Here is a 23,423-nt window from a genome sequence, read left to right on the forward strand (position 1 = left end):
ATCAGTATTCTCTTTTGGCATATTTTGTAACCTTTCTAGTGAAATGGTTAGACTTTCTGTGTTGTATTCATTGATTTTTCTAGACCTTAGTGGAACCGTACTTGGAAAACCAAATGACTCATGGACCCATTATTTAGAGCCGCAATAAGTAAATGATCCACACTGACAAGTCATCTATAATCTCTTGCAGTTAGAGAGGACACCCTTAGCAAACAACTCAAAGGTTAGAAGAATAAAGTTCTAACAATTAGAGTTCTTAGTGGAGGTAGGGGGTAGTATTTTCCTATCTGTTGAGTCTTGTGAGGGATTCAGACATCTTGTCTTAGCAGAATATTTCTAGTCACAGAGAAAAGGTGAAAAAAATCATATCTATGTATATAATAAAATTATATGTCTATATATAAGTTTAATATATATATAAATATTTAAACCCCATACAAGTTTTTCTTTCACAACCACTTTATTCTCCACTGTCTCTTTTCTACAAACCTCCTATAACTTCCCTCTTTCCAAGAGAACAGAGCAGCACACTGGCAAGCAGTTGCCCCTGTTTCATCTTCATGCTGACTGACCCCTGAGGGTCGCAGATCTGCAGAGCTTTTTTTTTTTTAAAATTAATTAATTAATTAATTAATTAATTTTTGGCTGTGTTGGGTCTTCGTTTCTGGGCGAGGGCTTTCTCTAGTTGCGGCGAGCGGGGACCACTCTTCATCGCGGTGCGCGGGCCTCTCACTATCGTGGCCTCTCTTGTTGCGGAGCACAGGCTCCGGATGCGCAGGCTCAGTAGTTGTGGCTCACGGGCCCAGTTGCTCCGCCGCATGTGGGATCTTCCCAGACCAGGGCTCGAACCCGTGTCCCCTGCATTGGCAGGCGGATTCTTAACCACTGCACCACCAGGAAAGCCCCAAATCTGCAGAGCTTTTCATGCCAAAAGACTCCTGAAGTTAAATCCCTCCTGCTGAACATGCAGGGTGATAGGGAAGCCCAGTGACCCAGGAGTGGTCAATGAGAAGCTAAGAAAGTGTGCCCTGGGGCAGGCCTCCTGGACTCAGAAATAGACAGCCTTGGGCCCTGTCTGAAAGGGAAGGCCAAGGTGAGTCTTCAAGTCCTTCCTTCAGTGAAGTCAGTGGTGGACCTCATCTCACTGAAACCGTTCCTTTAAGAAGACCCATCACGTTGTTTGGCTGCTTCACTTGTTTACAGTCCCAGAATAGTGTGGCTCAAAATACTGGGACTTGGCTTTTTTTTTTTTTTTTTTAAATTGGCTAAAAGAGACATTATTCTAGTGGGATTCAGGAATGGAAAAGAGCAGAGAATGTTTTGTACTGTATGAGAATCCTTGACCACAAACTGCCTGTGCTGGTCTGCCCCATTTCTATGCTTCTTCTGTCTTAGACTCCCCTGTGGGTGACCCCTTGGCCTTGTCTTCTGCTTCCTGGTCTAGGGCACCTTTATGGGGCTTGCTCTTTCCAGGATCTCTGTTTCAGACAGGCTGGCAGAAACCCCTCAGGACTTAATTGGTCAATAGGTCAGGAACCTGGGGATCATAATCTTATAAATTGTGGAACTTCCCCATTTTTCTCTTTGAATGGTCAAACTTTTATAATGTAAGGACTAATTTTGGTGCTGTGGCTGGTTAGCCCTTTGGCAAATTCTGGTCAGAACACAAATATATTTACGGTCAGTTATTAGGTGCCATATTAGAAAATGTAACAAAAAAAAATTCCTGTAGATCTGCTTAGGAGCTGTCTGTCAAAATAATAAGCAGTAATTGGTAGAACAGCAAAGGCTCCCTCCACCTCCCCCACCTTTTACTCATAGAAACTCAAGTAAAAGCCCTTTTGTTTAGTAATAGTAGTAAGGGGAGGGCATTGTATGTATTACTGGGAAACCAGGGTTGAGGATGACTCAGACAAACAGGATGATGAAAGAGCCCCCATTATACGCTCTGGTTTCTGCTCAGCATCTTCTGAGCTCTCTCAGCCTTGGGCTCATTCAGTTGTAACGGGCTCCTGGCATTTAACCTGGGAGGCTATTTTGTTTAGTCCAGGGCTGTTTAAAATTTGACGCATACAAGCCATCAAAACCACTGTGAGTCAGCTTTTCAGGGAACCTATCTTTAACTATTTCAAGTTACCTCCAGTTTGTGTGATTCTGATTTTTTTTGGTCTGTCAGTTCCTTGAAGTGATTGATTTTTTTCTGTAATTCAGCAAACATTTGGCTTTTTGAGTCAGGGTTAATATAAAAGGCAGATTTCTTATTAAGTTGACAGTGTTTGTTTTCCCTGTGGATGCATCTCCTGGCTGTACCGCTCTTGAGTTTATCCTGCAGATTGTGTCACATGGAAGCCTTCTGATGCCTGGCTGGACTTTTCAGGGGAGTCCTGCCTGCTTTGGGAAGAGCTCCCGAGATACTATCTCTGGCTGAGGTTAGAACTGCTGAATGTATTGAGCACATTTGATCAGTGAGGGGCAACCAGAGGAAAGCTAATGGGCGAGACCACAAAGGAGGGAAAGAAAACAAGGCTGTAGAAAGTTCCAGGCAAGAAGAATTGGAAACACCTATGGGAAGGGATACAGAGGAACTTTTGGAGGCAGGAAAGGGTGGATGTTTCCCTGGAGGATGTTTTGTTCATTTTGCCCCTCTTTTCAATGGCTTTTGGCCGGTAATTAAGAGGCTCTCTTTGACCAGTTTGTGAGGCTAGCTTGGTGGTGGCTGGAGTCCTTGGGCAGAGAAGTATGTATACCCGCCATACGTAAGCACCTGACCTCTGGCTTGACTTCACTGGCGGATGATCTGTTTTCTGGTAGCTTCTGGAATTTTTTTTCCTCCTTCCTGATTTTCTTCTACTTGTTGACTGGATTATTGCTGTCTTTCCCAGGGAATTTGACTCTAGATGTTAGAGTACTGTAAGAGAACAGACAGAGCCTGATTCTGGCATGTAGACACAGACACCCCAAGTTCAAGTTAAGAGAGAACATAATCCCGAGCAATTCAGCAGTCATAGAGTATTCTAGAAATTCCTCTACTTTTCAGCCCATTCTCCTGCCTGGCAAATACATGGCTAAACTACATGGCTAAACTGTTTTCCATAATCTCTCATAACCTTTTCTTTCAAAGAGCTTAATTCAGTTTACATGTATCATTCAACAGCAGTCATAAACATTTATTGAGTGTCAATTATATGCTTTATTAGTTTGAGTAATCTCTGTGAAAAATATTTTAAAATGAAAATTCAGCGGTTAAGCAAGACTGGGGAGGGATGGCAGAGGCCTTCATTCCTGGGAAAGCCCCACTGTCTTTTGCACTTGTCTCTGAGTAGAGGCTGTTTGAGAATCCCGTAATTCTTTCTGCACACCCTTTCTGGTCCTTGTGGCCAGTAATTTGTTCCATTGTGTGGATAAACTGTGATACCTTCACTCACTTGTCGATGGACATTTTGTATACCATATATATTGTTTGATTATTGTCTTTCTTTTCTCCATTACAATGTAAGCTTTATGAGAACAGTGATTTTTTTTTTTATTGGGGTATAATTCATGTAACATAAAATTAACCATTTTAAAGAGAACAGTTCATTGGTATTTGGTATATTCACAATGTTGTGCAGCTACCACCTCTGTCTAGTTCTAAAGCATTTTCATCATCCCAAAAGAAAATCCTGTACCTGTTAAGCAGTCCATCCCAGAGGGCAGTGGTGTTTTTTTTTTGTCTTTTTTATACGTTTATTATTTTCCAATTATAAAAATAACGTAGACTTATCATGTTAAAATACTGAAAATACAGAACTACAGAAAAGTATACAATTTTATCTTAATTTTACAGTAAAAGAAAGCCACTAGTATCTCAGTCCTTTTTAAGGTTGCATTTACTTTTTTCAAAAATAGTTTTATTGAGATATAATTCACATACCATACGATTCACCCGTTTGAAGTGTACAGTTTAGTGGCTTTTAGTATATTCACAGATCTATGCACCCATCATCACGGTCAATTTTAGAACATTTTCATCAGGCAGTGATTGTTTTCCTCTTCTGTTCATCCTCATCTAGAACAGTGTTTGGCATATGGTAGGTACTCAAATAATATTTGTCGAATGAATAAAATGCATTAATGAGAATAAATCAGTTTAATCATTATTCAGCAAACATTTAATGAGTGCCTACGATGTGCTGACAACTGAGGGAGATAGAAAGTGGCACTAAGACACTGAACTCGCCCTTGAGGAGAGGACAGTCGAGCGGTAATAGAAAATAAATACATAGGGAATTCCCTGGCGGTCCAGTTGTTAAGACTTGGGCTTCCACTGCCATTGACCCCAGTTTGATCCCTGGTCGGGGAACTGAGATCCCACAAGCTGCTCGGTGAGCAACAACAACCACAACAACCAAATACATAGACGTAAGGTGGGGCTTCCCTGGTGGTGCAGTGGTTAGGAGTCCGCCTGCCAATGCAGGGGACATGGGTTCCAGCCCTGGTCCGGGAAGATCCCACATGCCGCAGAGCAACTAAGCCCGTGTGCCACAACTACTGAGCCCATGCGCCACAACTACTGAGCCAGCTTTCTAGAGCCCGCGAGCCACAACTACTGAGCCCGTGAGCCACAAATACTGAAGCCCACGCGCCTAGAGCCCGTGCTCCGCAACAAGAGAAGCCACCGCAATGAGAAGCCTGCGCACCACAACGGAGAGTAGCGCCCGCTTGCCACAACTAGAGAAAGCCCGCACAGAGCAACGAAGACCCAACACAGCCAAAAATAAAGTAAATAAAATAAATAAATTTAAAAAAAAAAAGAAAGAAGGTGGATGACCTCAGAGCAGTATAGAGAGGCCATTATGGAAATTCAGAGGAGGGTGATATTGCTGGAGTGGTTACTATTGTTATTTAAATAGTTATATGCTATACTGTTACTCACCAGGGCTCCACTATCACATTCCATGTAGAATAGAAAGCAGGCCCCTTTCAGTGTCCACCTCAGACATCAAAGATCTCCTTATAAAGCTGTGTCATCTATTAAGATCTTCGACATAAACTGTGAGAAAGGCACTTTAGGGAGTCTCTAGTGTACTAATAATTCTTGGAATCATGTGACCTCATTGTTATGAAGACTGAATGCTTTCTTATGCATAATATATGTATTATGCAATCTTATAACAGCTTTTCTTTTAAAATTTATTTTTGGTTGCATTGGGTCTTCATTGCTGCGTGTGGGCTTTCTCTAGTTGCGGCGAGCACGGGCTACTCTTTGTTGTAGTGCGTGGGTTTCTCATTGTGGTGGCTTCTCTTGTTGCGGAGCACGGGCTCTAGGTGCGTGGGCTTCAGTAGTTGTGGCTCGCAGGCTCTAGAGCACAGGCTCAGTAGTTGTGGCACATGGGCTTAGTTGCTCCGCGGCATGTGGGATCCTCCTGGAGCAGGGCTCAAACCCGTGTCCCCTGCATTGGCAGGCGGATTCTTAACCACTGCGCCACCAGGGAAGTCCTAACAGCTTTTTTTTTTAAATTGAAAATATACATCCTTTTGAGGGAGGGAGTGGTATGTGTTGAGTAAGTTTCTTCCTTTGTCCCATTATCCCTGATTCTTTAATGAGGCATTTATTGGAAACCTTCCTTCAGGAGGGTTTTTGCTTGGGATAGATAATGGAATGAAATTCTGCGGTGGTGGTGATGAGTGTGGCCTAGAGGCATACTAGGGCAACTGCAGCAGTAATGTCAGTCAGCGCTTCTCTCACATTTACTGCATGTTTCCACTGTGCTGAGTGCCTGATGTGCATTAACTCACTTAATCCTCACGGTGACCCTGTAAAGTAGATTGCGTTGTTATCCTCATTTCACAGGAGAGAAAACAGAGGCCCAGAGAAGTTAAGTAACTTCTTTATTCTAAAGTCAGTGAGTGGTCGAGGCAGATTGGACCCTTAATTGTAACACTACGCTGTTCCCTTCCCCAGAGAGAATATAGCATTTAGACATTCTGTGCTGTGTCCATTCATTCATTTAACAAATAAGTGTAGATCTCCTGTTACGTGTCAGGCTCTGTGATAAGGCTACAGTGGTAGCCTAACAACATGGCCCAGACCCTTGCCAGCCTGGAGTACATTCTAGTGGGAAGCTTGGAACCAGGAATAATGGGAAAATGTTATCAGAGATGGTGGGTGAGGAATGGAGGCTGTGAGCAAGGGTTGAGTAAATTGTCCATAGTGTGATCCAGGTAGAGGTGGATCTGAACCTAGCTCTTTCTTTTTTTTTTTTTTTTTAACATCTTTATTGGAGTATAATTGCTTTACAATGTTGTGTTAGTTTCTGCTGTACAACAAAGTGAATCAGCTATATGTATAAATATATCCCCATATTCCCTCCCTCTTGAGCCTCCCTTCCACCCTCCCTATCCCGCCCCTCTAGGTGGTCACAAAGCACTGAGCTGATCTCCCTGTGCCGTGCAGCTGCTTCCCACTAGCTGTCTATTTTACATTTGGTAGTGTATATATGTCCATGCCACTCTCTCACTTCGTCCCAGCCTCCCCTTCTCCCCTGTGTCCTCAAGTCTGTTCTCTACGTCTGCGTCTTTATTCCTGCTGTGTCACTAGGTTCATCAGTACCATTTTTCTAGATTCCATATATATGCGTGAGCATATGGTATTTGTTTTTCTCTTTCTGACTTACTTTACTCTGTATGACAGACTCTAGGTCCATCCATCTCATTACAAATAACTCAATTCTCAATTTCGTTCCTTTTTATGGCTGAGTAATAGTCCATTGTATATATGTGCCACATCTTTATCCATTTATCTGTCGATGGACATTTAGGTTGCTTCCATGTCCTGGCTGTTGTAAATAGTGCTGCAGTGAACACTGTGGTACATGTATCTTTTTGAATTACGGTTTTCTCAGGGTATATGCCCAGTAGTGAGATTGCTGGGTCATATGGTAGTTCTATTTTTAGTTTTTTAAGGTACCTCCATACTGTTCTCCATAGTGGCTGTATCAATTTACATTCCCAACAACAGTGCAGGAGGGTTCCCTTTTCTCCATACCCTCTCCAGCATTTATTGTTTCTAGAGTTTTTGATGATGGCCTAGCTCTTTCTTATTAAAAAATTAAAAAAATTTTTCCATTGTGGTTTATCATAGGATATTGAATATAGTTCCCTGTGCTCAGCTCTCGTCTTCTGTCTAGCCTGGTGTTGTTACTGCTAGGTCCTAGAGCCTTTACCAGAGCTTGTGTCTGTTTTTATAGCTGGCCAGATATGGGTATGCTATGCCACTTAAAAGGGGGCCTCCATCTTCCATCTGGAAGCTCCTTGGAAGAGTTCCTTGAGGATGACGTGGATCTTGAGGGTGACTTGGTATTTCCAGTCTGTCCTCAGAATTCAGCATGGCTTTGGAAAGCTTTTCATGGAGATATAAATGGAGAGCTGAACTGGGTGGGTTGGGTGAAGTCAAAGAAACTGACCATGGTGCTAAAAATGATCCTTTTAAAAAAATTTATTTTGTGGGTCATCTCTACACAGAAACATTTCTCTTTCCTGCTAGAGGAGGAGGGGAGCTGCAGGCAGCGCTGTGAGGTTATGTGTTAGAAGCACCACTGGTAGTTAGAAGACATGGGAGGAGAATTCCTGACCTCTCAAGTAATGGAACTCTTTGGGGACACTGGAGTGGAAGAAAGTGATCTTTGCCCTTATCAAATGTGCTCCATGTGTTTGCGAGGCCAATCTTGTGACTTCAGCAGTCTTAAGAAAACATTTGATTGAGAAACAGTTGTTTTAACATGAAACTCTATTGACACATACATGGATAAACACAAAAGTATACACTCCTTTGAGGATAGAATGAAAGGTAATTTTCTGAACTAGTTGGGTTGGGGGAAACAGGCTTACTAGAACTTTCTGGCAATAGGAGTTTGCTATTGGAATGGAACCTCCTTTGGTTTTGGACTTTAAAAATGGAGTGGCTACTGATCTGTATGACACTGTTTAAGTAAAATTCTGCCTGAAAATTAGGCCATGGGCTTAAATCATTGGCTGGAGTTTGAGTTCCCTCACTTTCCGCGTCTCCTTTCCTTCCCACAGAAGGAGGAAAATGTTACCTAAATTCTATACTTGTGCTGGTCTAACATCATTAGGTCAGTGCCAGACACTAGATGAAGCTCAATACATGTCTGTTGATTTGCGGACTGAAAAAAAACCACACAACCTAAAAGCTGAGAATTATGTTTTACTCCGTGACCTTACTGAGGACTATAGCCTGGGCTACAGCCTCTTAGATGGCTCTGAGGAACTGTTTCATAGGGGTTAAGGGAGGAGCCAGGATATATGGGAGTTTTTGCTGGGAAAAAACCCCCCAAAACCTTGTCGTCCAACATCAGAAGATAACTGCTAATCACAAAGAACAGACACCTCAAGTTAATGATTTCAGTGCTTTTCTGTGTGTGGGAACATGCAAGAGTCTGGGCTCACTGAAATTATTCCTTTGATATACATCTTCACTATCTAGGGTCAGTATCCTGTTTTTATCCATCCTGAATCCCCCTCAGGGTGAACCATTGGGGTGGCTGCAGTGACTGATGGCTTGATGGGGGCAACATTCGTTGTTTACCAGAATGGCAGGCAGCATTCTTTGTTTACCGAAATGGCAGGCAACTTTTTTTTTTTTTTTTGTCTACAGATTAAATGAAGTAATCAAGTTTCAGTTTTATTCTGGAATAGTGGTCCCAGTTCTGATAAGATCGAGAATGTGTTTTGGTTTCTTTGGGTTCTGTCTCTTTCTCTGAACTCAGGCAAAAACGGAATGAAAGCAGAATAACCCACAGACCATCACATAAAAGTAATTAGTGGGAACTGAACTTTGGGAATAATTCATTAATTTAGATTAATTTTAGAATCTCAATGGAGAGATATAAGATCGTCTTCGTTGGCTCAGGGGTGGGATTTATCATGAGCCTTAGGTTGTGGTGGGGAGCAGCCACGCTTCCCTTAGCCCTTTCCATTACTTTGGGGAAGGAGCTGATTTTTGCCCTCAGGTAAGGGAACACCATAAAAATTTAGAGGACTGTCTGATTGTCGTTGGTACAGATCAGATCCTTTTCACCCAGAGAGACTAGAACTGAAAGGACCTCAGTGCGGAGCTTCTTTCCTTTGGAGTGTTTGCCAGTGTCTTTGGAGTTTAACTTTTAGTCTCTGTGCTCTGTTGAACTTTCTTCTTTCCAAGGCTTTTTACTTCAGTTTCTACCCCATCTCTTGCTTTTCCCTTCCCAGGCCTCCTCAGAACAAAGCCCATGTGCTCATTCTTCTTGGAATAATTCTCTGATGGCTAAGACGGAATTTCTTTTTTTTTAAATTTATTTATTTATTTTTGGCTGTGTTGGGTCTTCGTTGCTGCTCACAGTCTTTCTCTAGTTGAGGTGAGCGGGGGCTACTCTTCGTTGCAGTGCACGGGCTTCTCATTGCGGTGACTTCCCTTGTTGCGGGGCATGGGCTTCAGTAGTTGTGGCATACAGGCTCAGTAGTTGTGGCACGCAGGCTCTAGAGCGCAGGCTCAGTAGTTGTGGTGCATGGGCTTAGTTGCTCCGCGGCATGTGGGATCTTCCCGGACCAGGGGTTGAACCTGTGTTCCCTGCATTGGCAGACAGATTCTTAACCACTGTACCACCAGGGAAGTCCCTAAGAAGGAATTTCTTGAGGGAGACTGTCATCATTCCCATTGCCTGCTTGGGGCAGAGGTTGGCTTTGCACTGCTGTAAACTGCTTTGAACTCTGAATTGGAACAGTGGAGATGATCGAGTACTGTTACATTTCATTTTAGAAACTCTCCTTGGAACTCTACGCAAAGTGAAAAGCTTTGTGGGTGAGACAGTGATAGAGAGAGGGGTGTACTGTTTGGTTTCTTCAAGATGGATGTGATATTAGATAGTACCTTGACTAAGAGTCAGCTATAAAGTCAGTATTAATAATACTATGTTGCTTTGCTTAGCGGGAGTGGAAAGGAGTTATCAGGAGCAAGCAGTGAGATCTTTCATTTTCAGATAGAATCAGTTTAGATCTCACCACATTGGCTACTTTAGTCCCTGGATGAGCAACTTCAGAGCCACAAGCAGGCCCGAGCCCCGCTGCTGGTGCCGCTGCCGTGCCTCTGGAGGCTTTCCCAGTGGGCTCGTCTTTACAGATAATGAGTGATATTCATCAGGTGCCTACTGCTGCCAGGCGTTGTGCTGTGCCCTTTGTGTGCTTTATCATTTAGTCCTTTCAGTAGTATCTGTTATTATCTCATTTCCCTGAGGCTTCAGTAGTTAAGTAGCTTTTCCAAGGCCACATAGTGGCAAAGATGGGAGTGGAATTTGGGTGTTTCTGACTTGCTTGAGGTCCACGCAAGCTGGGGGAGGACGGAAGGCAGAGGTTGGGGAGGAGCGGCTTTGGGGTGTTGCTCCTGCTTCTGCTGTTATGTAAGGGCCGAGGACCATTTCCAACATGTCGAGTTGGGTGGGGTGGCCAGTTGGCAGGGCTCAGAGTCAAGTAGCTTATTTCACTCCAGGAATGGAGCAAAGTGGTATCATTGATTGCGAACAGGCAGAACGAGTAGAGCAGCAGCCTAGTTCCCTCTGGCCCCTTCCTTCCTTCATCAAAAGGAATCTTCTTATCTTTTCTTTTTTTTTTTTTTTAATAAATTTATTTATTCATTTATTTATTTTTGGCTGTGTTGGGTCTTCGTTGCTGCGTGCGGGCTTTCTCTAGTTGCGGTGAGTGGGGGCTACTCTTCGTTGCAGTGCGTGGGCTTCTCGTTTTGGTGGCTTCTCTTGTTGCAGAGCACGGGCTCTAGGCGCGTGGGCTTCAGTAGTTGTGGCATGCGGGCTCAGTAGTTGTGGCATGCGGGCTCTAGAGCACAGGCTCAGTAGTTGTGGCTCACGGGCTTAGTTGCTCCACAGCACGTGGGATCTTCCCGGACCAGGGCTCGAACCCGTGTCCCCTGCATTGGCAGGCGGATTCTTAACCACTGCGCCACCAGGGAAGTCCTTCTTATCTTTTCTTGACCTTCTCCTCCCCTGATTGAAAACCAGTCTTGCTACCACCTAGGCTGTTCTCTCCTTCCTGGCTCAGGGGAAAATGCCCACAGGGTAAGGATGAATTGAGTAGCGTAACAGGGAGCAAAATAATGTGAAATGCAGAAGGAAAAATGAAGCGTGGTTTCAGTTTGCCAGGCATTTTCTCATTTATCTGTTGATTTGATTAGCAACCAATACCCAGTCAGGGGAGGCAAAGATGGTTATATCCTCAGTTTACACGTGAAAAAGTGCTATCAGTGTATATTAAATGATCATCTAGGGCTCCTTGGTAGAAAAATCGGCCTGAGGTTTGAGTTCCACCTCCCAGAATTCTTTGCACTGGACCCATCTGCACATGCCCAACACATGAACTTGTATGTTTAACATACCCCAGGACACCTGGTTCCAAAATAGTATCCCCAAATGCTGACTCGAATGAGTTATTTCTATATATTATGTATGTCATTTGGTGGTACTTAATCAATATGAATCTTGAGACACTTAATTCTGTACCTAACGGCTCCTACAGGCCCCTTTTCAGGTGCCCACTCTTGAGTATCCTGCATAGCAGTTGTTGTTTCTTGGGTAACAGATTCATGAAGGAGTAGATTTTCAGGGGAGAAAACTCCTGGGCTTAGTCTTCTTCCCCAGGACTGTTTCATGGCTCTTGCAGCTGGCCACTCTGACCTTATCTGACTCCTTGCTGGTAGAGGTTTATGGAGATTTTGTTTTGTTTCTTTTGTGTCCAGCTTAGCAGCTTGGAACAAGGCTGACTGAGTGACACCAGTCCAGAATGGGCTGTTCTGTGTAATTTCTTGTTCCTCTTGGTTGCTTGGGAGATCAGTGAGCCCATTATCAAATGCTGCTGTGTGTTAAGCCCTGTGGAAGATACAGGGTGGAGAAAAGTGGTTAAAGTACCTAGCAAGGTGCCTGGCATTCAGTCATTCAGTAACTAGATATTGAACTCCTCTTATGTGTCAGGCTGTGTCCGAAGTACTAGGTATGTAAAGATAGACTCGGTTCTGCCCTCATGGATCTAGTGAAGGGCACTGTCACTGCAGTGGGCATTCAGTAAATGAAATTATTAATATTAACATTAAGGCTATTAATATAGCAGTAGTGATGTTATTAATAGAATAATGAGTGGTTTACCATCTTGATGAGATTATGAGAAATGAAGACATCATGTTATCACACCCCGTGGTCTGTCTACATTTCTCTAACTTCTCTTTATCAAACCAGCAGACTCTTGAGAATCAGGGTCCTGTGTGAGTGACTTATTGTGGGTGGTGTAGGCAGGATGCAACCAGGCCTCCAAGGGCCACTCCAGCCTGGCCCCCAGGGGAGCTCTGGCATGTGAGTGGCCTCATAGCTTTTGTGATGTTTGCAACCATAGGTCATTTCCAAGGGTCACCCTCAGGGGCCGTAAACTCCCAGGTGATTTTGACTAACTCTAGTAGCCTGATAACCAGCCTCTGAAGAAGAGTTGCAGGTGTGAGCCTTTGGAACAAACATACACACAGAAAAGATTTGGCACCTGGGGAATCCAGCCGGAGAACTGACAGGGCCTCTCTGATTATGACTTGTACTGTATCTGACTGTGAAAAGACCTTCAGAAAGGGATGGCCAGCCCTTCACTTCTGCCTTCCAAATTTTGTGCACGTTCCTCTTTGGGCAACTCTAACCCAGAATCGTAGGGGGAAAGGGATTCTAGGAAATGTAGTTCCCAGCTGAACTGTGTTAATGACAGAACAATGACAATGACAGTGACAATGACAGCAGTGTTTTTTCTCTTGTGGCTGGAGGATGCTAGGTGTAAAGGTTCATCCCTCCTTTAGCTGGAGTAGAACACTGCCTATTTGAATTAGGAGGTTTGACCCTGGGGTTCTGTATTATAAGAGTTAGAGACCCTGACCTTTCTGGAACTGCAATCTGAGATCTCACTGGCACCAGGTCTCTTCCTTCCTGGCATGACTTTTTTTTTTTTAAAGATTTATTTATTTATTTATTCATTCCCACATTCATGCTGTGCCGGGTCTTAGTTGCGGCACATGGGATCTTCATTGTGGCATGAGGACTTCTTAGTTGCAGCATGCATGCGGGATCTAGTTCCCCAACCAGGGATTGAACCTCGGCCTCCTGTATTGGGAGCGTGGAGTCTTACCCACTGGACCACCAGGGAAGTCCCCTGGCCTGACTTTTTACAAGGACTGCAGTGTTCTTTAAATTGTACAGAGGAATTATGGACGGATGAAGTTTGACTAATAAGTTGTTCTGCTTTTTTTTAAACAGTTTTATTTAGATGTAATTCACATACCATGTATTTGTCATCCTTTTAAAGTATACAATTCTACAATTCAGTGTTTTTAGTATATTTATAAAGTTGTACAGCCCTTAGCACTATCTAATTACAGAACATTTTCATCACCCCAAATAGAAACCCTGTACCATTCATTAGCAGTCACTCCCTATTCCTGCTTCCCTAGCCTCTGGCAACCACTAACAGACTTTCTGTCTCTATGAATTGGCCTGTTGTGGACATTTCATATAAATGGAATTATAGAATATGTAACATTTTGTGTCCAGCTTCTTTCACTTTTAATATAATGTTTTTAAGGTTCATCCACGTTGTGGCATATATCAGTACTTCCTTTTTATGGTTGAATAATATTTCATTGTATGGATATACCACATTTTGTTTATCCATTCATCAGTTGATGGACATGTGGCTTGTTTCCACCTTTGGCTATTATGGATAATGCTGCTATGAACATTCATGTTCAAGTTTTGTGTGGACATGTGTTTTTAGTTCTCTTGGTTTTATACCTAGGAGTGGAACTACTGAGAAATATGGTAAGTCTATGTTTCACTTTTTGAGAAACTGCCATACTGTTTTCCAGAGTGGCTGTGCCATTTAACATTCTCACCAGCAGTGTATGAGCATTGAAATTTCTCCATATTCTCACCCAAACTTGCTATTATCTTTTTGATCATAGCCATCCTAGTGGGTGTGAATGGATATCTCGTTGTGGTTTTGATTTGCATTTCCCTGACGACTGTGGTGTTGAGCGTCTTTTCATGTGCTTACTGACCATTTATATATCTTCTTTGGAGAAATGGCTATGCAGATTTTTTGCTTAATATTTAATTAGGTTATTTTTTTCTTGTTGAGTTATAGGAATTATTTCTATATGCTGGACCAGTAGTCCCTTATCAGATATGTGATTTGCAAATATTTTTCCCATTCTTTGGGTTGTCTTTTCACTTGATGGAATCCTTTGCAGAATAAAAGTTTTTAATTTTGATGAAGTTCATTTATCTATTTTTTCTTTTGTTGTATTGCTTTTGGTGTCATATCTAAGAAGCCATTGCCTAATCCATGGTCATAAAATTTCCTCCTATGTCTTCTTCTAAGAGTTTATAGTTTTAGCTCTTTCATGACCACTAAGTTCTTATACTGACTGAGGCTTTAAAAGTTCCCGTTAGCTGTTTGCTAGGGGTAAGTGCTGGGTGAGAGGCTTTTATCCTGGGACTTCTTTTCTTTGCCACCTTGACAAGTCAATCAAGGGGCACTGGGAAGCACTTGTTCTTCTTGCAGGTGTTTCTAGCTATTTTGCAGTTTCCATATTTCATTGTCTTTTTTTTTTTTTTCCTTTTTTTGGGAAGGTAACGAATGAAGAGGACTTTATTAGGAAATTGGACTGCAAACCTGATCAGCATCTGAAAGTGGTTTCCATTTTTGGAAATACTGGGGATGGGAAGTCTCATACCCTCAACCACACTTTCTTTTATGGCCGGGAAGTCTTCAAAACCTCCCCTGCCCAGGAGTCCTGCACTGTGGGAGTGTGGGCAGCATATGACCCAGTCCACAAAGTAGCAGTGATAGACACAGAAGGGCTCTTGGGGGCTACAGTGAATCTAAGCCAGAGAACACGGCTGCTGCTTAAGGTCCTGGCCATCTCAGACCTCGTCATCTATCGAACTCACGCAGACCGACTGCACAATGACCTCTTCAAGTTCCTTGGGGACGCCTCAGAAGCTTATCTGAAGCACTTCACCAAGGAGCTCAAGGCTACCACTGCCCGCTGTGGCCTGGATGTCCCCCTGTCCACCCTGGGCCCTGCTGTTATCATTTTCCACGAGACTGTGCACACTCAGCTGCTAGGCTCTGGTGAGTAGATGGGGTACTATGTCACACATTGACCTTCCTGGGTACACTGGGCTGCAGTAGCAACTTGGTGGTGGTAGATTGCCCAGAAAAATTTCTGCTTGGGCAAGACATAAGGAAGTGTCTCAAGAAGGATGGAGTGATTAACCATGTCAGAATCTGCTCATGATCAGGATGTGGATTGAGAATTGCCTGTTGGCTTTGGCGATTTAGAGGTCCTTGGGAATCTGGATAAGACTGTTTCCCAGGAATGGTGGGCATGAAAGCCTAATCAGAGTGGGATCAAGAGAACAGAAGGAGAAAACTTAAGGTAGTATATTCACCTCTTTCAAAGAGTTCTTTCTATAAAGGGAAGCAGACAAATGAAGTGATAGCTGGCGGCTGATTTGGGACTTCAAGGAGTTTTCCCTTTTTAAAAATTTAAGATGTGAGGTATTGCAGATACTTGTGTACTAATGGGAATGATTCACTAGAAAAGAAGAAGTGCAGATGTAAAAGAGAGAGCAGGAGTGATGTACAGGTGGAGGGTTGACCTTAGGGGCATGGACAGTTCATCCATAACAGCAGGAGAGAAGGTAGATTATATGGACATGGTTACCGGTAAGTAGGTAGATGTGGTGGATGTGTGTGTGGAAGTTGTCTTATTGTTTCTATTTTCTTAAAGAAATGGGAAGCAAGAGCATCACCTGAGTGGGAGGATGAGGGAGCAGGTGCAGTGACAGTGATTGGATGCAGGTGGGGACGGTAGTGTGGGCCCCTAAAACAGTTACATTATTTATGTTCATTCAGTCAACGAAGTCTATTAAGTGCACAATGTCATGTGCTGAGCACTGGGGCCCCAAGCTGAAAAACAAAAAACAGTTCCCACCCTCGAATAGCTGATAGTCTAGTTGGAGAGACCACACGTGTTCTGTTCTGCAGTGGATGTAGGTCCTGGAGCTGTGAGAGTGCAGAAGAGGGACCCTTTACACCTCCTTATGGAATCTAGGAAAGAGGAGGTGACATTTGAACTCTAGAGACTCGGCTAGATAGAGGAGTGGAGTAAGGATGCTCCAGAAAGAGCAAACCCCTAGTGTTTTGAAGAGCTCGTTGTGTCCAGGGAACTGTAGGTACTTGTACAGTGAGTTCCTGGATTCCATTCTCACCCCCTTCAATGCATCCTCCACAAAGCATGGGGAGTGATGCTTTTTAAAAGCTTAATTTATAATTTAGATCATGTCATACTCTTGCTTCCAACCTGCCAATAGCTTTCCACTAAATCAAAATAAAATCCAGGACTTCCCTGGTGGCGCAGTGGTTAAGAATCTGCCTGCCAGTGTAGACGACACGGGTTTGAGCCCTGGCCCAGGAAGATCCCACATGCTGCAGAGCAACTAAGCCCGTGCACCACAACTACTGAGCCTGTGCTCTAGAGCCCATGAGCCACAACTACTGAGCCCACGTGCCACAACTACTGGAGCCCATGCTCTGCAACAAGAGAAGCCACCGCAATGAGAAGCCTGCGCACCACAACAAAGAGTAGCCCCCACTCACTGCAACTAGAGAAAGCCTGCGCACAGCAATGAAGACCCAATGCAGACAAAAATAAATAAATAAATAAAAATTCAGGACTTCCCTGGTGGCACAGTGGTTAAGAATCCGCCTGCCAATGCAGGGCACATGGGTTCAAGCCCTGGTCCGGGAAGATCCCACATGCCGCGGAGCAACTAAGCCCATGCGCAGCTACTGAGCCTGAGCTCTAGAGCCTGCGAACCACAGCTACTGAGCCCGCATGCCACAACTACTGAATCCCACGTGCCTAGAGCCTGTGCTCCACAACAAAAGAAGCCACTGCAATGAGAAGCCTGCGCACCGCAACGAAGAGTAGCCCCCGCTCGCTGCAACTAGAGAAAGCCCATGCACAGCAATGAAGACCCAAAGCAGCCAAAAAAAAAAAAAAAAAAAATCCAAACTCCTAATTACGGTGTCCTCACTTTACCTCCTGCCTCTGTTTCTGAACTCTTTCTCTAGTTTCCCCCTTTCACTCTCTCCACTAGCTATACCAGCCTTTTCTCTGTTCCCGTCTTTGCATATGCTACTCTGTCTGCCTGGAACAGTCTTTCCCCAGTTAGCCATCCTCTTTCAGATTCAGCTCAACTCTCACCCCATTGGAGCCTTTCCCAAGTGTCTCCTTTAAAGTGGTCCTTCCTGCACCCTGGTGGTCACAGTCTTACTGCATCACCTTGTTCATGTGCATCAGGGCACCCGTCGCTGTCTGAAATCATCCTGTTTGTTTGCTTACTTGTTTTTGGCCTTTTCCCCTTGGAATGGAAACTCCATGAAGGCAGGAACCTTGCCTGTCTTATTCACTGCTGCCTTTGAAGAGCCTGGATGAGTGCTTGACACACAGTAGGCTCTCATCAGATGTTTGCTGATTGAAGGGGCTCAGTGTGTCTGAAGCATAGATGGTGTGGGAGGGAGTAGTGGATATACTCCGGGATCAGATCATGCGTGGATAGCCTTGATTTAGGTCACAAGTATGACAAGAGCCCCTGATAGATTTTAAGCAGGGAATTACGTATTTTCAAAAGATCCCCTGCGGCCTTTTGCAGGATGAACTAGAGAGGCATGCCTGGAGGCAGGGATGGCCAGAAGGTTACCACCGTACTAGGTGAGGAGTGACGGGGCCTGAGCCAGGGCAGGGGCAGTAGGCGGGAAGTGGACAGACGGGGACTGTATTAAGGAGTTAGAATCTGAAGGACCTGGGTCTAGTGGGAAGATGAGAAATCTAAATATTCCAGAATGAAAGAAGAGCCTGATTAGCATGCGACTCTGAGATGAGGAGAGGGGGTTGGAAATGCTGACTTTAGGATGCCTCCTGTGATCAGCATTTTTATGCCACTTTGGATCTTTACAACTTTGGTGAGGGGAAGGTCTAACTTCCAGTTCAGGATTTTGAAATAAGTAGCCTTTCAAAAGTAACTTTTTTTTTTGCTGTGTGCCATGCACTATGCTAGGTGTTTGTTTATTTATTTGTTTTTTTAAAAATAAATGCTGAGGGCTTCCCTGGTGGCGCAGTGGTTAAGAATCCACCTGCCAATGCAGGGGACATGGGCTCGAGCCCTGGTCCAGGAAGATCCTACATGTTGCGGAGCAACTAAGCCCATGTGCCACAACTACTGAGCCTGCACTCTAGAGCCCATGCTCCCAACAAGAGAAGCCACCGCAATGAGAAGCCCGCACGCTGCAACGAAGAGTAGCCCTCGCTCGCTGCAACTAGAGAAAGCCCACGCGCAGTAACAGAGACCCAACGCAGCCCAAAAAAAAAAAAAAAGAATGCTGAATAACAAAAATAACATTAAAAAATACTTTTTAGAATTTATTTTTTAAATTTATTTTTGTTTTTTGCCTGCGACACGCGGCATTGTGGGATCTTAGTTCCCTGACCAGGGATGGAACCTGCACCCCCTGCAGTGGAAGCGTGGAGTCTTAACCACTCAACTGCCAGGGAAGTCCCAACACTTTCTAAAAATAAATGCTAACTTAAGATATCTTTGTTATTCAGCTCAGTCAACAGCAGCCATATTTTACAGATGAAGAAACTGAACTCAGCTTAGGTTATGTAACCAAGGAGGTTCCAACTAGCAGGTTGCAAAATTGGGATTCAAAACAAGGTCTCTAACTCCTAAATCCAGAGTTGTTTCTGGAATACCATCACTGTTTCCTGAAACCTTGAGGTGGAACCAAGACAGCTAGAGTTTATGCAGGGTAGGAGAGGTGCCAGAATTGTGGGCAAATTGATAATTACATATTTCTCTGTCTTGTAGACTTTTGGATTTTGTTAGATCCTGGTCTTTTTCTGGACAGAGAATTCCTAGGTGGGAGTTAGTAGGCAAATGAATTATCTCTGTTTTACAAATGAGCAGACCAAGCTCCCATAATCATTTGGGAGCGATTACTTGTTCAGGGACAAGCTGTGAGCTGATGTTGGGAGAAAGTGAAGGTGGTCAGGCTTCTGGGTGCCTTTGGGAGAAGTCACTTGCTGATGGGCTGCTTCCTTCCTTCAAGAGTGACTCACAGGAAAAGTTCAGGAGGAGATGGGGTTAGGGATTGACTGCAGAATTTTGGCTACTTCTCTTTGATGACTGTACCTTTAAATATGAGCTAAAGCCACATTTCCAGTGTTAATTGGAGTGATTTTGTTGTTAAAGTATTAAAGGAAATTAAAACAAAAAGTCCTTCCAAGTTTTACCTCCAAAATATTTATTGCATCTGTTTATACTGCTACTCCCCAAATTTCTGGATAAATGTTGGTGAAACTATGGGGAGGCTGGTACCCTCACACGTTGGCAGTTTGTCCACAGCTTCACCAGCATAAGACCAGCACTTTCAAAGTAGCTATTTATTTTAAATGTTCGTTCGTAAGTGACTGGTGGAATACGTCCATAGAATGGAAGACTGTGTAGCTGTTAAAAAAGAATAAGGAATGTCTCAGAGTATAACATGACAAGGACACGTATTTACAGTATGTTATTAAGTGATGAAAGCAAGTTGCATAAATGTGTTGGTAACTGAGTAGGAAAAGAAAGTCTGAAAGGGTAAACATTGGCCTGTAGTTACCTTTGACAAGGAGGAGGAGGGAGCAGAGGATGTACATTTCTTTCCTTTTATGCTTTGACATGTTTGGATTTTTTTTTTAATTATTTACTTATTATTTCTTTTGGCTGCGTTGGATCTTCGTTGCTGCACGCGAGCTTTCTCTAGTTGTGGCGAGCGGGGGCTACTCTTTGTTGTGTGTGGGCTTCTCATTGCGGTGGCTTGTCTGTTGTGGAGCATGGGCTCTAGGCGCCTGGGTTTCAGTAGTTGTGGCACGCAGGCTCAGTAGTTGTGGCTCACGGACTCTAGAGCTCAGGCTCAGTAGTTGTGGTGCACAGGCTTAGTTGCTCCGTGGCATGTGGGATCTTCCCAGACCAGGGATAGGACCCGTGTCCACTGCATTGGCAGGCAGATTCTTAACCACTGAGCCACCAGGGAAGTCCATGTTTGGATTTTTTACAGTGAGCACATTTTTTTTAAAAGGGTACTTCCTTGAAGTGTAACATACATACCAAAAAGTGCACATTATATCAAAAGTGTATATGTGATGCATTTTCACAAGCTGAGCATACATGTGAATTCAGTACTAGATCATGACACACCAGCGCCCACATCCCAGCTTGTGCTCCCTTCTAGGCAAAGGTAACCTGAATTCCAACAGCATAGATCAGTTCTGCCTGTTTATGTACTTTATATTTACGGAGTCAGACTATATATCCCTTTAATAATGAAAGACAGGCGGCTTTTTTTTTTTCTTGTAAAGAGAGGCCACTGTTCACGTACCTGTTTCTGCTTGTCCAGATCACCCCTCCGAGGTGCCCGAGAAGCTCATCCAGGACCGGTTCCGGAAGCTGGGCCGCTTCCCTGAAGCCTTCAGTTCTATTCATTACAAGGGAACGAGGACATACAATCCTCCCACAGACTTTTCTGGTCTTCGGCGTGCTTTGGAGCAACAACTAGAGAATAACACCACCCGTTCCCCCCGGCACCCGGGGGTCATCTTCAAAGCCCTGAAGGTCAGTTGGCTTCTGCCCTGAGTGCTTCTCATTGGGGTACCGGTGGGTGGTAAGAACACTCAATTCTCCAGCTTTTGTCGGTGCTGGTGATAAGAAATCTGGGCTTGAAAGAGAGGATATATGAAAGGAAGGGCATGAGTGGAGATTGCACCTGTTGAATGGCCTCATCTTGCCAGGAACACGAGTACGGAGGAATCTTGGATGATAGTTAAAAGGTGACAGGTCCTCATCTTGGAGAAAAACCTTATTTTACCATTCTTTGTAATGAATTCATCAAATCAATTCCTGCCAGTTCTGCTTCCTTTTTTGCAGTTTGCTTTGTGTATACCTCTGTGTCACCATGCCTGCATACTGAGTACAGAGGAGCAGGGAGGGAGCAGGGCCTTTGGGGCAGTGCTGGGAGAGTGCGATTTGGAGAAGGGACAGGCAAGTGTGGACATGAAGACTTGAGCTAGGGGTTTGAGGGTGCCCTGAGGGTTAGGGCATAGAGCCTGAGACTGGAAGGGATAGGAGGAGCGCTTTTGCGTAAAGCTAGGCCAACCCTGGTTTACCCAGGAACAAACTTTGGGCATATGCTGATTTGCTTAATCCATTGAGTTTAAAAAGTTTTCAGTGGGACATAATGTAAACAATTTATGAATCTGGGTAAATTGTATATGGGAGTTCCTTGTACTATTCTTGCAACTTTTCTACGAGTTTGAAATTATATCAAAATGAAAAGTTAAAAAGAAGAAAGGGGGTGGTGGATGAAAAGTTACCCCTCAAAAAAGGTTTATGGTTTTTGCATAGTGCTTGGTAAAGGCTGGATGTTTGTATCCTCCCAAAATTCATATGTTGAAATCCTAATGCCCAGTGTGATGATATTTGGAGAGCTTTTGGGAGGTGATTGGGTCATCAAGATGGAGCCCTCAGGAGTGACATTAGTGCTCTTGTAAAAGAAGCCCCAGAGTGGGATAGGGAGGGAGATGTGAGAGGGAGGGGATATAGGGATATATGTATACGTATGGCTGATTAACTCTGTTATACAGCAGAAACTAACACAAAATTGTAAAGCAACTATACTCCAACAAAGATGTTAAAAAAAAATAAAAAGAAGAAGCCCCAGAGAGCTCCCTAGCCCCTTCCACCAAGAGAGGACACAGTGAGAAGGCACCATCTGTGAACCAGAAAGCAGGCCCTCCCTGGAAGGCCACCATGCTGGCACCCTGATCTTGGACTTCCAGCCTGCAGAACTGTGGGGAATAAATTTCTGTTGTTAATAAGCTACCCAGTCTGTGGTATTTCGTTATAGCAGCCTGAATGGACTATGAAAGCTTGGGCTTTGGAGTCAGACAGACTTGTGTTGGAATCCCAGTTCTGCCATTTACCTGCTGCTTGGTCTTAGGAAATTAGTTTGTCTTTCGTTTATTCATTCATTCAACAAATAAATGAGTGAATCTTTGTGCCAGGTAGAGTTTCAGGTGCTGGGAATACAGTGGAGAATAAGATAGACAACAATCCTTGCCCTTATAGTACTTATTCAGACCTTTTTCCTCGTCTGTAAAAAAGGGGCAATAGTAGGATGTTCCTAATGAAGTTGAGGAGGGGATTAAATGAGAACACATACTTTAAGAAGCCAAGTACCTGGTATATAGTAAATGTTCCATAAGTGTTAACTAATGTGAATAATGTTAAGGGAAAAAAACTATGAAAAATATTATATTTGAATAATTCATGAAATACATATTTCTAATTAGAATTTGAGGTTAAAGTATACTTAGATTTATTGGCTAGTGTCCATGTAATGGCTCAAAGGTAGTCAAGTGGAAGATTACACCCAAGTATTGCAAGCATCCTTAAAAGAGGCCGAATCCATGCTATGTTATACAAAGGGCTGTAAAATCTGATCAGTATGAATATTGACGACTAGGCCAATGGCTGGATTATAGAGTTCCTTAGGTTTTCTCAAAGCTAACCCAGCTTAAAGTTTAAATAAGACCTTCAGGGACACTGAGTGCTCTAAGCAGTAGTTAGTGGTCAGGGATTCTACCCTCAAGTGTCTTGGATGTCCTGCTCCAGGCCAGTTTGTTAGGTACTTTAAAAACATAAAAAAATAAAAAAAAGTAAATTTATTTATTCATTTATTTATTTATGGCTACCTTGGGTCTTCGTTGCTGTGTGCAGGCTTTCTCTAGTTGTGGCGAGCAGGGGCTACTCTTTGTTGCGGTGTGCGGGCTTCTCATTGCGGTGGCTTCTCTTGTGGAGCACGGGCTCTAGGCACGCGGGCTTCAGTAGCTGTGGCACGCATGCTCAGTAGTTGTGGCTTGCGGGCTCTAGAGCACAGGCTCAGTAGTTGTGGTGCGCAGGCTTAATTGCTCCACGGCATGTGGTATCTTCCCGGACCAGGGCTCGAACCTGTGTCCCCTGCATTGGCAGGTGGATTCTTAACCACTGCGCCACTGGGAAGTCCCATTGTTAGGTACTTTTGAGAAAAAGAGTTATAGTGTATTCTTATGAGGTGATATGATTCATGAAGCTTTCTGTGATTAAAATGAGCCTGGTCAGCTGGAGTTTTGAGGCTTCTTGGTAACTGCTGTCCTCAGAGTTTACCTGGCTCCTATATTTTCTGTTCTCTGAGGCAGGGTCTGTGCTGTACTG

At 43.8% G+C, this 23,423-nt stretch overlaps 1 protein-coding gene across 5 annotated transcripts in view; it reads left to right on the top strand.

Annotated features, from left to right (window-relative positions):
- Positions 1–23,423, top strand: part of ZFYVE1 (zinc finger FYVE-type containing 1) — a 49,671-nt gene that overhangs the window by 7,853 nt on the left and 18,395 nt on the right. For 4 of the 5 annotated variants that reach the window (XM_082451628.1, XM_082451626.1, XM_082451625.1 and 1 more), the window contains exons 3-4: positions 14,694–15,198; positions 20,572–20,786. In XM_082451628.1, coding sequence (XP_082307754.1) covers positions 14,694–15,198; positions 20,572–20,786 — 720 coding nt within the window. The remainder of the gene's footprint in view (positions 1–14,693; positions 15,199–20,571; positions 20,787–23,423) is intronic. The other variant, XM_082451629.1, reaches the window with a different exon arrangement.

This window comes from Balaenoptera physalus (assembly GCF_965194825.1).
Source record: "Balaenoptera physalus genome assembly, chromosome: 2".
In the NCBI taxonomy this organism is placed as follows: domain Eukaryota; kingdom Metazoa; phylum Chordata; class Mammalia; order Artiodactyla; family Balaenopteridae; genus Balaenoptera; species Balaenoptera physalus.